General features: G+C 31.8%; 1 protein-coding gene across 1 annotated transcript; it reads right to left on the bottom strand.

Annotated features, from left to right (window-relative positions):
* Nucleotides 1–6638: 6638 nt before the first annotated feature.
* LOC139497952 (leucine-rich repeat-containing protein 15-like) lies at nt 6639–9630 on the bottom strand. The gene has a single exon (XM_071286204.1). The coding sequence runs from the start codon at nt 9615–9617 to the stop codon at nt 8052–8054; it is 1566 nt and encodes a 521-aa protein (XP_071142305.1). The 5' UTR covers nt 9618–9630; the 3' UTR covers nt 6639–8051.
* Between the last annotated feature and the right edge of the window lie 5661 nt (nt 9631–15291).

Genomic DNA, 15291 nt, shown 5'->3' on the forward strand with positions numbered 1-15291 from the left:
TGTTTTCTAATATAGAGGAAACTTTGTGAGGATTCAAGGAATATATTAGTCGATCATTCGATTTTAATGAGCTTTACCCAATATGAAAATCACTGCTCCCAATACGTTCGTTCGTCGTTATTCGTCGGTTCGTGATCTCACCGGTTACCTCTAATACAATATAGTCCAGCTGGTCATGTTATTACTGGCGACCTTGGTATCGTTACTTATGAATAACTAAGAGAGTTGTTAGCCAAGGAACCAAACTATAGAATTCCCCAGCCCATCAACTAGGAAAAGATCGTCAGGGTACTGATCGATGCAGTTGATGACTATGCAAGAAAATGGGTAAAGCGCGAACCAGACGAACCAGCACTGAACACTTTGTCTGAATGGATCAAAGCTATTCGATCATTCATTTAGAGGTGATTTCAAAAACTACAATGTACTACGATCACTAGAGTTACTAACCCTTTCAATACATCCTCTTTTCATGAAAAATATGTCTTTGTTAAAGCAGATAAAGCCTCTAATAAGATTATCTTCATATGTATTTGCAGAGCCTGGAATAAATAGAACTACTGGTAATTCTACATATTCTTTAACATCATTAACAAAAGACGAAATTTACAAAATCACAAAACTGTCATTCTTTCTATTGGCATCAAGATCAAAGAAAACGAAGAAAATTCACCGTCATTATACTGGATACCAAAACTTCACAAAACTCCATATAAAGAACAATACATAGCCGCGTCATCTAAATGTTCGACTTAACATCTTTCTAATTTCTGACTACTTTTCTTTCTTCAGTTTAACATGGGCTTCAAAATTACTGTGATGATCTATATTCTACCAGTGCTGTTAACCAGATGTTAAGATTCTTCAAAATTCGAGAGAACCACTGCTTAATCTTCGATCACAATCTTTGCAATTTTGCAGCAACATAAACATTTTTGATTTTTGTATGCTTTACACAAAAAGTGTGAACGATCGACTTCACCATCTCATTAAACAGAGCTTTTTCTGTGAAAATGGAAATCGTACATACACATTTCTTGTTTTGGGTTACAATCATTCATATTTTGTGAGGAACCACACTGAATTTAACAGAAAACATACTGAAGGTGATATTATCAAAATGCTGGACAAATTAAAAAAAAATTCTATCGTTTTTAATTAAGAAGCTCCAGCCACTTGAAAACTATTTTTGTGTATTCAATTTTTGATATATAATTTGGTGCAACGCTTAAAAAGAATTTTTTTTGTCTAGCATTTTTTTTGGGTATTTTTACGTGAAACATATATTAGTTTATACAATCAAATCGTGTTCTGTTTTGAAATTGTCTTGTGCTTGGTTCTATGCTATTATAGAATATAATGAAAGATAAAATCTAAAATCTCAATAAGAATAATTCAATCCGAAGGATAAGTCGCAGATTTAATATATATGAGATATATTCAGAAATTCAGTTCTCACACCCTATATAATTCTGTATAATCTTTCACCATTTGCTCTATAAATTAAATAATCTTACCTTAACAGTAAGAATGTTACAAAACATCACTTAGATATCCATGATGTCCATGATACAGTTTTTATTCGGAACGTTTTTAAAGTAACCCCCTTTAAGCGACATTATTGATTGAAAAGATAACCTTTAATAATATCTACCGATTTTAATATATATATATTACTTTGGATTCGGTGCGTTGTGTCACATGTTAGTGCACAATACAATTCATGTATTGACTATGTATCCTCACAATGAATTCAAACACCCATTCATTGAATAGTTAACAGACTGAAATCTGTTTTGGCAATATGCGTCATCGTTATCTATTAGGTCGACTTATAAGATTGCTTCGAATAAAATTAAGTATTTAAATGGTTAAAATTTGAAATACAAATTTGTGATACGTTTGCATTACGTGATATAAATCAATAATATCAATTATAAACAAGTAGGCAACAAGGATATATTCAAATATACAAACAGGAAACACACAAACACTGCTTGGATGGTATAACCATCCTACTAACACCCTACACCATTACAACATTCACCATATACCAGTACACCATACATTCTGTGCAATTACAACATACACGTTACACCTTTGCATCATACGCCTTACACATTACACCATAATGTTATTTAATTTCAAGGAAGGCGTGCGACTACAATATTCTTTATTTATTTTGAAAAACATATTTTAATCATAATATTGTAAATTAATGTATAAAAGCAGTTCTTATCAATATTTTTTCATAGTTTGAAATGTTGTACACCATTACCGATAGCACGTTACACCATAACACCATTCCTCTTACACGATACACATAGCACCATAAACCTTCTAACATTGTACCGTACGCCATACACCATTACACCATAAACGATTTGTTCACCTTCCAAGAGCTGTACTAATATGCATAAAAAGTAAAATAACAAAAGTTCCGAACTCCAACTTGGCAAAGACTACATCATAGGCAATAATATCCATCAATTTTAGGCACAACATTCAACGTTGTGTTAAAATCTTAAGCCATGTAACAAAACAAAAACTATGTCAACAAATAATAACAAAATGCAGATAAACACTTTATAGACAAAAGTAAAATCACAAAAATACTGAAATTGGAAAATGGAAAGTCCCTAATTGATGGCAAAATCAAAATCACCAACACATCAAACAAATAGATCCAACTGTCATAATTGGTACAGGCATTTGCTGAAGTAAAAAATGATAGATTACACCTATTTTGATAGATAGCTGCACCTTATATACATGATATATGACGGTTGCATTAAATTCCATGGTAGTTAAAAATGTCCAAAATATGAATACCGCAGTCAACACTGTGTTATAATCTTAATCACTTTAAAAATAAACATGCATGTGACAAAGGAGCACGTTATTAAGACGATAAACAACACCAGTACCCAGAATCTATACTTCAAAACCATCGTGCATTATACGTTAAGTTAAATATTTATCAACAAGGTTTTGGTACCTACCGATGAACTTTTTTTTAAAAGGACATGACGTTAGTTGACATTACCCTAGTTCATCAACTTTATACTCAGATATTGGTGACGTTTAACAAAGTATGATAAGGAGCCAAAAGCTCTTCAATACCGAATAAGTTTGGAAATGAATATCCCATATGCAGGCGAAGTTGGTACATTGCTACTCAGGTGGGGTAAATTGATAATTTCAAAATTAATTTCGTCCCGTTTCTCATAGATTCTGGTACTAAGATGGCCGTGTATGTCAAATTCGAGGCATAAATCTAAAAATGAGGAGGAAGAAGCCGTGTATGTTGTTACCTTAATTTCTAGTCCTGGGATACATGTATATATCAATTGAACCCAATTAGAAAAGTTCAGATTGTTAATGGAAATAACACCATCAAGATATCTGAAAGTGAAATTAAATGACCTGGCTTCTTTGGTCTACTTTTTTTTTACAAGTGTGCGAAGGAACTCCGATTCATATGAATATAAAAAGTGGTTGGTAAGGAGAGATGCACAGTTCGTTCCCATAGAAATGCCGACGTGTTGAAAAATTTCACCTCCAAATTCAACATATATGATTTCAATAAAAAACTCAACCATACTGTTCACTTGTTCCTCTGTGTAGCATGTTTCACATTTTTGTTCACTATTAATAAAAGATGCCGTATTGTATCCCAAAAGTAATAAATGTATACCATATAATGCTACATTTTTTTCTTTTGAAAAACAAAGTGGATCATTTCTCTTAGACGATTTTTTAATTTCACATGTGGATGATGGTATATATGGTTGAAAAATCGAAACAAAGGTGATGATGTATGAAAGTCAATGAGACTGTCCACCATCGATAAGTAGAAAATAACAACTACTGATCATCGTCAGGACATAAATACCGCCTACTAAGCTATGAATGGCCCCGAAATCACAAAAGTAAAACAATTACAACAATAAAAAAACGGCAGGACTATGCGTTTGTAAAGCACCCGACTGAAAATTGATTTTTTTTTAAAATTACACACAAAACATACATTAATTTGTCATATAACCTTGTTACACAGATAAATCTGCTTCATATTTAGACCTTTTTCTCAAAATGACTACTGATGCTAGGTTGAATACCAAAATTTATTACAAACGCGATGATTTTACCTTTCCTATAGTCAACTTTCCATTTCTGTGTAGCAACATCCCAGCGGCACCAGCATATGGAGTGTATGTGTCTCAATTGATACGTTACTCTAGAGCTAGCTCAAAGTACGCTGATTTTGTTGAACGAGGAATACTGCCTTCTCAAAAGTTGCTACGAGTCATCAATCAAGAAATTTTACGGTCGCCATTATAAGCTGATTTGCCATTATGACAAAAGTGTGTCAGAAATCATATCTGATATTCTTCCTCAGTCATAACAACCTTCCATCATTACCGGATTGAACAAAGAAATAACACGAGTGGTGCCGTATACGGTGCAGGAAATGTTTACCCTTCCGGAACATCTGATTTCACTCCCAGTTTTTAGTGGAGTTCGTGTTGTTTCTTAATTATTATTCATAACTGTTCATGTAAATGTCCTTCGGTTTTTGTGAGTCTTTGTTTACTGCTTGGTTTTGATTGTTAGTGTCTTGTTGTCAAACCTCATTTGAATTTGTATTTTTTTAAGAATAGTTAAGCAAAGCTGCAAAACAGAATAGATGAAAAAAATATATTCTACAAAATAAAAATAACAAGCTATGAACTATACCTTTAAAATGCAGCAACTAGTACATCACAAATTGTCAAAAAGTTAGAAGGCAGCCTGTAATATTAGGTATAAGACAGATGTTTATTCATTATCATAAGTTCCAATTCGTCTAATAGTTATGCAAATTGTAATAGATGTAACTATATAGAATAACTCATACTTTTGCAAACAGTAAATTTTATAAAATAATGACTTTATGATAGATATACATGATAAAACTGAAGTGGTGACTAGCTACAGAATAAAAACGGATACATTACGTGAAACAACCTAATCATAGCACAAACAAATACAGAGCCAAGTGAGTCAAAGCATCAACGCACAAAGTGACGTCACATTTGAAATTCTAAAAAAAACACACTAAGTGAAGTCACATTTGAATTTGAATTTTTTTCCCTAAAAATAAGATAACATTAGGATTGATTTAAGATTAGATTTGTAATACTGATATAACATTTATTATTAACAATGAAAATTGCAATAATTCTTTATTTCAAATTGTGGTTGTAATTAGATAATTAATTGTATTATCTAGCTATGTCGGTGTTTCTTCTGAAACCCTTGATAATTTTTCATGATTTTTTCAAAGAAAAAAGTTGCTAATTTAAAATGTATAAAAAGTCTACAGATAATTAATTCCCGCAAATTTGTTAATGGCTATTATCTCGAAAACAAGCACACGAACCCTTAATTTGTTCTGCTTGTCTAGTTCTTTTACTTATATACTATCAATTCATAACAGTCTTTTTTGAAGCTTGTTATTTTCAAATAGAGTATCTCACACCCTTTATATATAGCATTAACATGTTATTGATGAATGTCGATATGTCAATATTGTATTATCCATTTCAGAAACGTCTTACTTTTCCATAGTATACAGGTTTATAACTGGCTTTTGGTGGCAGTAATATAGCTGTTTTATGTTATGTTTATAAACTTTGTTTGTTGCTTCTTTTTTTCGTTTAATCGTTGTGTTTCCTGTCCTTCGATTTATTTTAATAAATTGCTTGACCATAAGTAACGTTTCCTCTTATATAAAGAAGTAATGCTTGCTTTATGCGGACCATTCCATTTAATGTCGCATCGTCTTTAAAACTGTTCATTGTTGTTTCATCCGAACAATTTTCCGATTACATGTTAGATAACTCATTTTATTGTATAGCAATATGATATTTCCCACAGAAAGTAACCAAAAGTTAGCGTGCAATAAATTATAATATTGCTCTAGTGCAATAAATCTTCAAAATGCATGACGTCATGAACGACAATATCTTAGTTTAAACCAGTGTTTACTTTCAAATATTATATTGCTATACAATATAAGGGTTATTGCATGAATATTGGGTAATATTGTCCCTCGTAGAACATATATTGCACTCGAAAGCTCGTGCAATATAAAATTCTACTCGGGACAATATTCCCCAATATTCATGCAATAACCCTATATTATCACATTGGTTGCAAACTTGCGATGAGTAACATTGATTTCTTAATGAAATAAAAATTTATAATTTCACATGTAAAATAATCTTGGTTATTTCAGTCCTCTGACGCCATAAAATAAAAGACATTTCCTACTTTTATTTCATAATAAAAAAACATTTGCCAATGTACTGAAAAGAATAACTAATCAAAGAATTAAAAAATCGAAAAATATTACACTCCTGACCGAAAACACAGATAACTAACTCATGAGCAACGCTCATTCGTGATTTGATATGTTGTTCTGTCACTTGTTGAATATTGTTCGATATTTAAAGTCTTTGATTAGTTATTCTATAAATCTATTTTCTTGTCATATGTATTTCAAGTGAGAGGTGTGTTAGGTCATAACTTTGATTAATTCAAAAAGAACTTAATGACAGAATTGATTACGTGATTTTAACCCCCCCAAAGAAATATAACTGCGAGCCCTTGTCATCCTTAAAAGGCTCTGACTACTACACCATATATGCGGACAAAATGTAAATTATCTATGGTGCTATTGCGTAGTGAGCAGAAAAAAGATGTTCAAGATTGCAACTTTAATTTCAAAATTTAAACCTGTTTACAATTGATGAAAACATATCTTTGAATCTGTTTTGTGTGTTTGGTTTGTTGTCCAATTAACTTATTACATCTACGTTTTTTATTCATATTCATATCTTTTATTAGATAGCAAAATATAAAATTATCATATTGGTCCCATTTAGTCACCAAAGTCGTGATTTCTGTTTATATCATCTTATTTTCTAGATCTTCTCACAAGTCATTCCTAACAATACGTATTACTTTTGTCTACATATATCTTCATTTACATCTCGCAAAAACGTAGCCAAAATAACATGCACCTCATTTTTTATCTTCAAATTAATATTCATAAGCAAAGCAACAAAAAGACACTATATATACAGATGTTCATTTTGTAATACAATTATAATGTGCCTGCTTAGGTTGTAAGTCATGTCAAATTTCACCGAAATCTGTGCCTAAAACAGCAAAGTTGCTGTTCAAATATATACATAGGTATGACGTCTTCCAGAGATCAAACAAGACTTTCATAAACTCCAATTTCACAGAATATGTCATCCGATTAATGTACGATGAATAAAATATATTATAAAAGATAAAGGAATAACGACATTTCAGAAGTTTCAGTTATCAACTATATGCACACGTAAAGAACATTCCATAACATATTGAAATGTTTTTTTGCACGCCGGTTTTTAAATATAAAAATATAAAATACTCTTATAAAAGAGCGGTTGTAACCTGTTCTAATGGTTTCCTCAACGTCTCAATTGCAGCAACCCAAAAAAGATCCTCGCTGACCCAAGATTGATATCGTAGACTTGGCGCACTGTCCAATAGAGCTCTTAGCTGATTTGTCATATGCTTAGAGTCGATAGTTTTCAGCATTATTAAAAGGAACACGTCTTTTCCATACCTTCTACGTCGCTCCTGCACTACATCAACTTCCCATTGACACCACTCACTTTTCGCAAACTCATTTGATAATATTACAACAACTTTCCATGATTTCTCTAAATATTTATTGATGTTTGCAGTGATCGATTCTCCTACTTCAAAGTCCCTATGATGAATGCAGAGCTTGATACCTTCGTCTTGTTCTATTTTTGGTAAAAACGTTCGATGCACCCAGTTGCGGTCTGCGTCACAATAAACACAAAAGCATGATATTCGAAATCATCTGCATTTGTTAAAGGGAAATAATCTTTCTTTCTATTGTATTTAACTCTCCATAAGTATATATAATTCTTAATATTTGTTTGACATTTCAAACCTATTGTTATAAAGGTTACCAATGATAATCATGAACAGGATAGTACAATTGCCATGCTATATAACGGATTCCAAGGTGGACACTGCATTTCAGATTCAGCATATTTTTTAAGCTCCACATTGTCAAGTTCGGGTGACTGACGACACCTGTTATATTCCGGGTACCTAATCAGCTTAACTTTTGTTGTCTTTATCCATTTAGTGAACCAGAGTTGATCACAAGTACACGCAAATGGGTTAACAGTAAGATCTAATTCTTCCAACGAATTCAGTACATCCAACGGAAAAGATGTTGCGTTGATAATTTTTATAAGATTATTTGACAGGTACAGTTTTCTAAGGAAAGTCATATTACCAAACACTGAATGTCCGTCATTCCAACCAGCAAATCTATTTGCAGTCAAACTTAATACCTCCAAAGATTGAAAGTTTGGAAATATGTTTTTCGGAAGAAAAGTGAGGCTCGTCGAAGAAAGACTTAAAACCTTTAGTTTTTTTAAAGGTAAAAACATCTGTTGCAGTTTTATTTCTGTTCGTGGAAGATAACTATGGTCGAGGTAGAGAGATGTTAGATTCTGGGAAAAAGAAAAGATAGTTTTGGGGTTATAGTTTCCCTGATCACAGTGAAAATTTGTTTCTTGCATCATAAGGCTACTTAATGATGAACTATTGAATGCGAAGTCGTCAATCTTTTTTAAGGAATATCCTATTTTAGACAATTGCACTAAACATAACATCGGATTGTTCATAAATATGTTACTATGAATTCGGCTAATAGGATTACCATTTATAAGAAGCTTTTTTAATTTGGGCAAGCATGATAATGACTTTTCCTGAATTCTACTAATGGTATTACCGTTTAGATCTAAAACTGACAAATTTCGGAGTAAGCTTTTTATTCCTTTTCCATCATGTCTATTTACACACATATTGGGAATTGTTGAAAGCATATTGTCATTTAAAACAAGCCTGATAACAGTACTTGGTATTCCGGTCATATCTATATCTTGTATGAAATTTTCGGAAAGAATAAGAAAGAACAAACTATTCAGGTCAGAGAATGTTTGACATTTAATGCTAGATAATGCATTGCCCATTATTCTGAGATTGGTTACTTTATTCCTTGAAAATTTTGAAAACATGTCTAATGGCAAATACGACCAATTGCTATGTTCAAATATTAAGTGTTCAAGTTTTTTGGAGGGAAAAAATACTAGTTTTTTCAGAACATCAACATTTAATCTATTTTCGTTTGAAATATTTAGTGTTGCAAGAAATGTCAGATTTGTAAACGCATTTGGGTGAATGTATGATATCAAATTATCAAACAGGTCAAACCTTTTTAGTATGATATGTGTCAAATTATCAAACCCATTTTCATCAATGAACGTTAGGTTTGTTCCAATCATTCTAACGTTATAAATATTTTCAGGAAATAATGGAATATAATGCAAGTCGCGTCCTCTGCAAATTGCTTCGTGTTTATTAGACTGCATAGATGAACATTTACACTGTTTATGACAATCTATAGTCTTCGCCAACATGCTAAGTGTTAGTAAAACAAACACGAAAACACATCTGGTTAACAAGTTCATTGTTATAGTGTATATGCCTGCAATCAAAGAAAAGTATAACATTCAGCGTGTGTCTTTAATCAGACATCCACAATATAAATCAAATATCAACGTCATCATGAATGAATGCTTGTACAAATTAAAGAATAGCAACAAAGCACACGTTGTTTTTTGAAATAGCAACTCAACTTATCATAATTAGACGTTTTTGGATCAGTATACTGTCCGATAAGGTCAATATCGTAAAATAAATTCTAATCAAAATCTTTTTAATCGTTATCAGGAAGGCTAGTATTAGATGCTTGATTGTGTTTGCTTTCTTTTCTGAATCAACAAAGCAAGATCTCACAAACAGCATCACTTCTTCTTCTTCTTCTGGTATACAGTGACTGCTTCATTGATATTGAAGATATATAGTCATATAAACAATAAGGATAGTATTAAAAAAAAAGTGTTTACTGTTTAAAATAATTCGACAAGCCGCAACCAATAGACACACCAACTCTTTCAACCCTCCGAATTCACGGACGGAAAACAATGGTTACATATACATTTTTAAAGCAATTAACTATGAATTGTATAACAAATAAGTGCCAGTCTTTGTAAGAATCAGGCAATTTAGGTTAAAGTTAAAACATGATTAGAAAAAACCCAACGAGCTTATCATGCTTTTTAATACTAACCATCATCCTGAGTAAAGTGTCAGTCTTTCGTTTGTGTGTGTCTGGTAATATCAAATAACTTGGTTAGAAAATTGGTTAGAACGATAGCAAATTACAGAGTTATCGTCCCTTATTCGTTAACTTCAAATGCATTTCAACCAAATTATATCTTCTTTTACCAGAACAGAAAATGGAAATGAATGTTATTTTTGTGCAAAACTGCATATTATGAACTGAAACCTATGTCAAATTGGGTGGGTTTTTTAGGTCATGTTTTCACCACTGTCCAATTCTTAGGAAGACTGGCACTTTACTATAAAACTTATAACAATATAATTTTTATACAAAATGACATATTGTTATAGTCATCACCACAATTAATTGTATGCATAAAAGATATATTAAACACAACTCAAAGTAATTTATTAATTTTATATAAATATTAATGTGTCCATGTAATAGGCATTACATTTTACAAAGGAACTTTCTCAATCTTACAATTGGTAAATCACAATAAAGCAGAATCGAATTTCCAAATGGTTGATATTGTGGTTTCAAATCTGGTGTTGAAATCACCATCGTCACGCATTCACAAGATCTTCCATTATTTATGGTTATCGTATTTTGTGATTTCATATATTTTCTTTATTTATAAATACATTCAGGTTTTTTTTATATCCTGTTCATATTACTTATGCACACAAACGTAATAACGGATTTTTTCTAAATTTAGTTGTGATATGTAAATGTAACCACTTTAATAACGATAAACAGGAAGATGAATTACTTGTCATCACTATAAAAATCTATCGAAACAAGGTTTTAAGAAGCCACACTTAATAGCATTTGTATCGAAATGATTTAGATCCAATTTGAGTGTTATTAATTTCAATTTAAGGTGACGTGAACAAACAAAAAATATATTTAAGATTTATACAGTAAAAGTTATTTCCCCAAATAAACGTCATTTATGATAGAGTGTACATGCTTTTAAATGGAAATTTATCAACCAGAACCGACTAAAGATAAGAATCAATACGCAAATTAAAGTCGTTTATATTTTTGAATTCAACTACCGCTAAAATATTTTGAAATAAGGAAGCATAAGGTTTTGATATGATATTGAACGTGTCGTGGATTTTGTGGGCACAATCAAACCAAGAAATTAAATAATCAACGAATGATACTTTTTCTATAGGTTTGTATTAAGACTTTAGCAAAACCACGAAATTAAATATCCACAAATATGCAAGTTTTTCTTAATCCACGAAAATGTGTACCCACAAAAATAGATAATTCCATAGTATCTACTTTCGCATGTTACATCTCACATCATAGAGTGGAATTATATACTGGAATATAAACGATAACTACATTTATGTAAGAAATTCTTTTGTATAGTAGTACAAGAAGATAAATTATTGTGGTATCAAGGTTGAATCAAGATATTCGAAAATGTTTTCATAGTTTTCCCAAATGAGACCTCTTTGTGTTAATAACAAAATGTTTTAATGAAAAGTCATAAGCAGAACCGGATGAAAGTAACGTACTTTATACGATAATGATAAAACTGAAACCAACGATCAAACTAAAACGACAATCAATAACAAAAATGTACCTTTATATTTCAAATGATATTTTGAGAGATAACTTGAATGCCTGTCAGTGCCATGCATGAAAGTATAATGTACACAAAAGTCACTGTTTTTAATTTAAAACTTTAAAAGAAAATTATCAATCCTTCGCATAAACAACTAGTATAAAAAAAAAAGATGTGGTATGATTGCCAATCAGACAACTTTCCACAAAAGACCAAAATGACACAAACATTAACTATTATAGGTTACCGTACGGCCTTCAACAATGGGCAAAGCCCATACCGCATACAGTCAGCTATAAAAGGCCCCGATAAGACAATGTAAAACAATTCAAGCGAGAAAACTAACGGCCTTATTTATGTAAAAAAATGAACGAAAAACAAATATGTAACACATAAACAAACGACAACCACTGCATTACAGGCTCCTGACTTGGGACAGGCACATACATATATAATGTGGCGGGGTTAAACATGTTAGGGGGATCCCAACCCTCCCCTAACCTGGGAAAGTGGTATAATATAATGTACGGTTGTTACTAGATATTAGTTTGTAAGGCTAAATACAAAACATTCTTTATTATCTTACTGTGGTATATCAATGCATATGACTACAAGTCTTGTCTATAATCAAACTTTGTCACACGTTGACTGAACTAGAGAAATAAATGTAAGTAGACGATTTTGTGATTGCATTTTCCGATATTACTAGCAACTGTGTATACGCATAACAAAGCTACCAAGACCTCATTAATAATGCTTTGTACTAAAATACTACATAACATCACCCTTTGTATGTCTATAACGTTTTTTTTTATTTGAGCGTTACTAATGCGTCTTTTGTAGACGAAACGTGATTAATTGTGGTTTGACATATTTGAGATTCTACGAATTATATAGATTTAAAAATAACAGCAGCCCAACAATAGCTCTATTTTAAAAAACCTCAAACTTTAGATATGCTTTTTTTTTTAAATAATTCTTTTCTTTATAACTTTGGTGTTTCAATGGGTGTCCATAGATATATATTATACACGACACGAGCATTGCACACATAAAAGGCTGTCGGACAAACAGATATCAATGGTACCTGGATTATAATTTAGTACGCCAGACGCGCGTTTCGTCTTCATTAGACTCATCAGTGACGCTCATATCAAAACATTTATAAAGCCAAACTAGTACAAAGTTGAAGAGCATTGAGGATCAAAAATTTCAAAACATTGTGCCAAATACGGCTAAGGAAATCTATGCATGAAAATCCTTAGTTTTTCGAAAAAATAAAAGTTTTGTAAACAGGAAATTTATAAAAATGAAGAATACATGCAATAGAAATGTTTTTTGTGTAAAATGTCGTTTAATTCTAAACTTGAATAAACATACGGTTTGAAAAATTCATATGAAAATAATAAAACAAACGTGCTTTGTTAAAAGAAATAATGCCACATTGGTGTTTGGAATAATGTATGCTTAGAATTCTGATGTTGTTTTTCCATTTCCGGTTAGAAGTATGATTCTATAAAACTGTACATTACAATTCCAAATTAATCGAAATTTGACCTCACTACTCACTGTACATGAGGACAGTTTGAACAAAACAAATAGTAAAATAACACGTCTGTATACTCTTTACAAATTTCTATATTTTATCTCTCCTTACACCTTGTACTGTAATGATATGTAATCTAATGGTTTCAATCTTACTTAATGTAGGACAAAGCGATGAGACAATAACTAAATTTGTCCTTCTTTTCGGGATTGCTGATTTTAATAATGGCGTTGTCATCAGATATTGCAAGTCTGAAATAGACATGCCTCACACGCTAAAAAAATAATATACTTGAAACTTGCAAATTAAACCCGTGAAGGCTGGCAGTGCTAGTGAGTCCCTTGCATTTATCATACTAAGATGAAGAGAAATAATATATGTTTACATTGAGTTGTTGACAAAGAAGTTTGTCTTCTATATGAATATATATATACAACTCGTGGAAACAACCACCCATCAATGTTAGATCTGTTAATTTGCTTTCGTAAATATTTTTGTTCTTCCCTTGCCGGAATTCAAACCCATGTTACTGATATATCGTGACACCAAAAATCACCCGCACTGTAGTCGTCCTGCTAGACCACACAACCACCTGGGCTTCCTAATATTAAGCTTACGGTGGCCGGGTGTTACCTTTCCACGTCAGTTTGTATCTAGCGTCGTATTACAGTACATGATAAATAAGTCATACATATTTGTAACATAGACTAGTCATTGATACATTGTACCTATGTTTGTTTCTCGGATGATAAACGAATCCCAAAACAAGTACAATGTACATGCACCTTTGGACACCTTTGCATGAAATGATTCACTGAAACATAAATTTGTCTGATAGTTTTTATATCTTTTAGTATACCTATTTGCATGTATGCTTTTTAATGATAAATAATGCGTATGTTACATGTTTTTGGATAACTGAATATGCCCACTATACACATACAGATTTTGAGATGGTTCATAAAATGATGGAGGAAGTAGCAAAACATATTGGTCGAAAATTACCATATAAGAAGGACTAAAATGTTTCGGATTTGGCTATACTTTTTGGGACTTTTGTATTATAGCTCTTCACCTTTAATATAAGCTTTGGATTTCAAAAATTTTAACCACGAGCATCACTGAAGAGACATGTATTGGCGAAATGCGCATCTGGTGCAGGAAGATTGGTACCGTTAATGTTATTACAGATGTTACTTGTAAAATTGAATTGAGTGTACAAGGTAAAGGATGTAACAATTTAGAAAAATACCATATAGTTTGGTTTGTTGTAGAAAATCAAAATCTATTGACCTTTTTATTATAGATGTATCAATGTGTCATATATTCATATGGTTGGAATAAACCTGTGCTCTCATTCCTCTCTCTTAATTGTTTTGAAGGAATTTAATTGGTATTATTTTGGTGCACAATTATGTCTAAAATTTAAACTTACACGAAAAGATAGGTAAATGACACCAACATTCAATAAGTAAAAAATTAACCAACAACGCCAAAAGTAAAAAGAAGAGAAGGCAAAAAGCGAGCTACAGGATCCCCTCCAACAACTATGGGTGATCTCAGATGTTCCTGAAGGGTAATCAGATGTTTAGCAGAATGACAATTGATGACCATGCGCGACGACGTTTAGTAACTAATCATGATGAATCTTACTGGAAGCAATGTGTCCTCTTATCCCAAACAAGTTATAGGCAAACAGTCCTTTTAGCTATTCTTTGTTGATTTTTTTCTTTGCAGGAGCAGTGTCAACTGTAATGGTTTGGTTTCCATTATGCGATTATCTTGGTCACAAACCAAAACCTAGGGAAGTACATCAACTATATTAGAAAAACAACAGATAAACGGAAACACCTAACTCCAACAAAAACAAATGCCAACAAACATCTT

The sequence above is a fragment of the Mytilus edulis genome, chromosome 12 (assembly GCF_963676685.1).
Source record: "Mytilus edulis chromosome 12, xbMytEdul2.2, whole genome shotgun sequence".
Lineage (NCBI taxonomy): Eukaryota > Metazoa > Mollusca > Bivalvia > Mytilida > Mytilidae > Mytilus > Mytilus edulis.

Bases quoted from the DNA above. Each gene is read 5' to 3' on its own strand.
- LOC139497952 (XM_071286204.1), bottom strand. From the start codon at position 9,617: ATGAACTTGTTAACCAGATGTGTTTTCGTGTTTGTTTTACTAACACTT.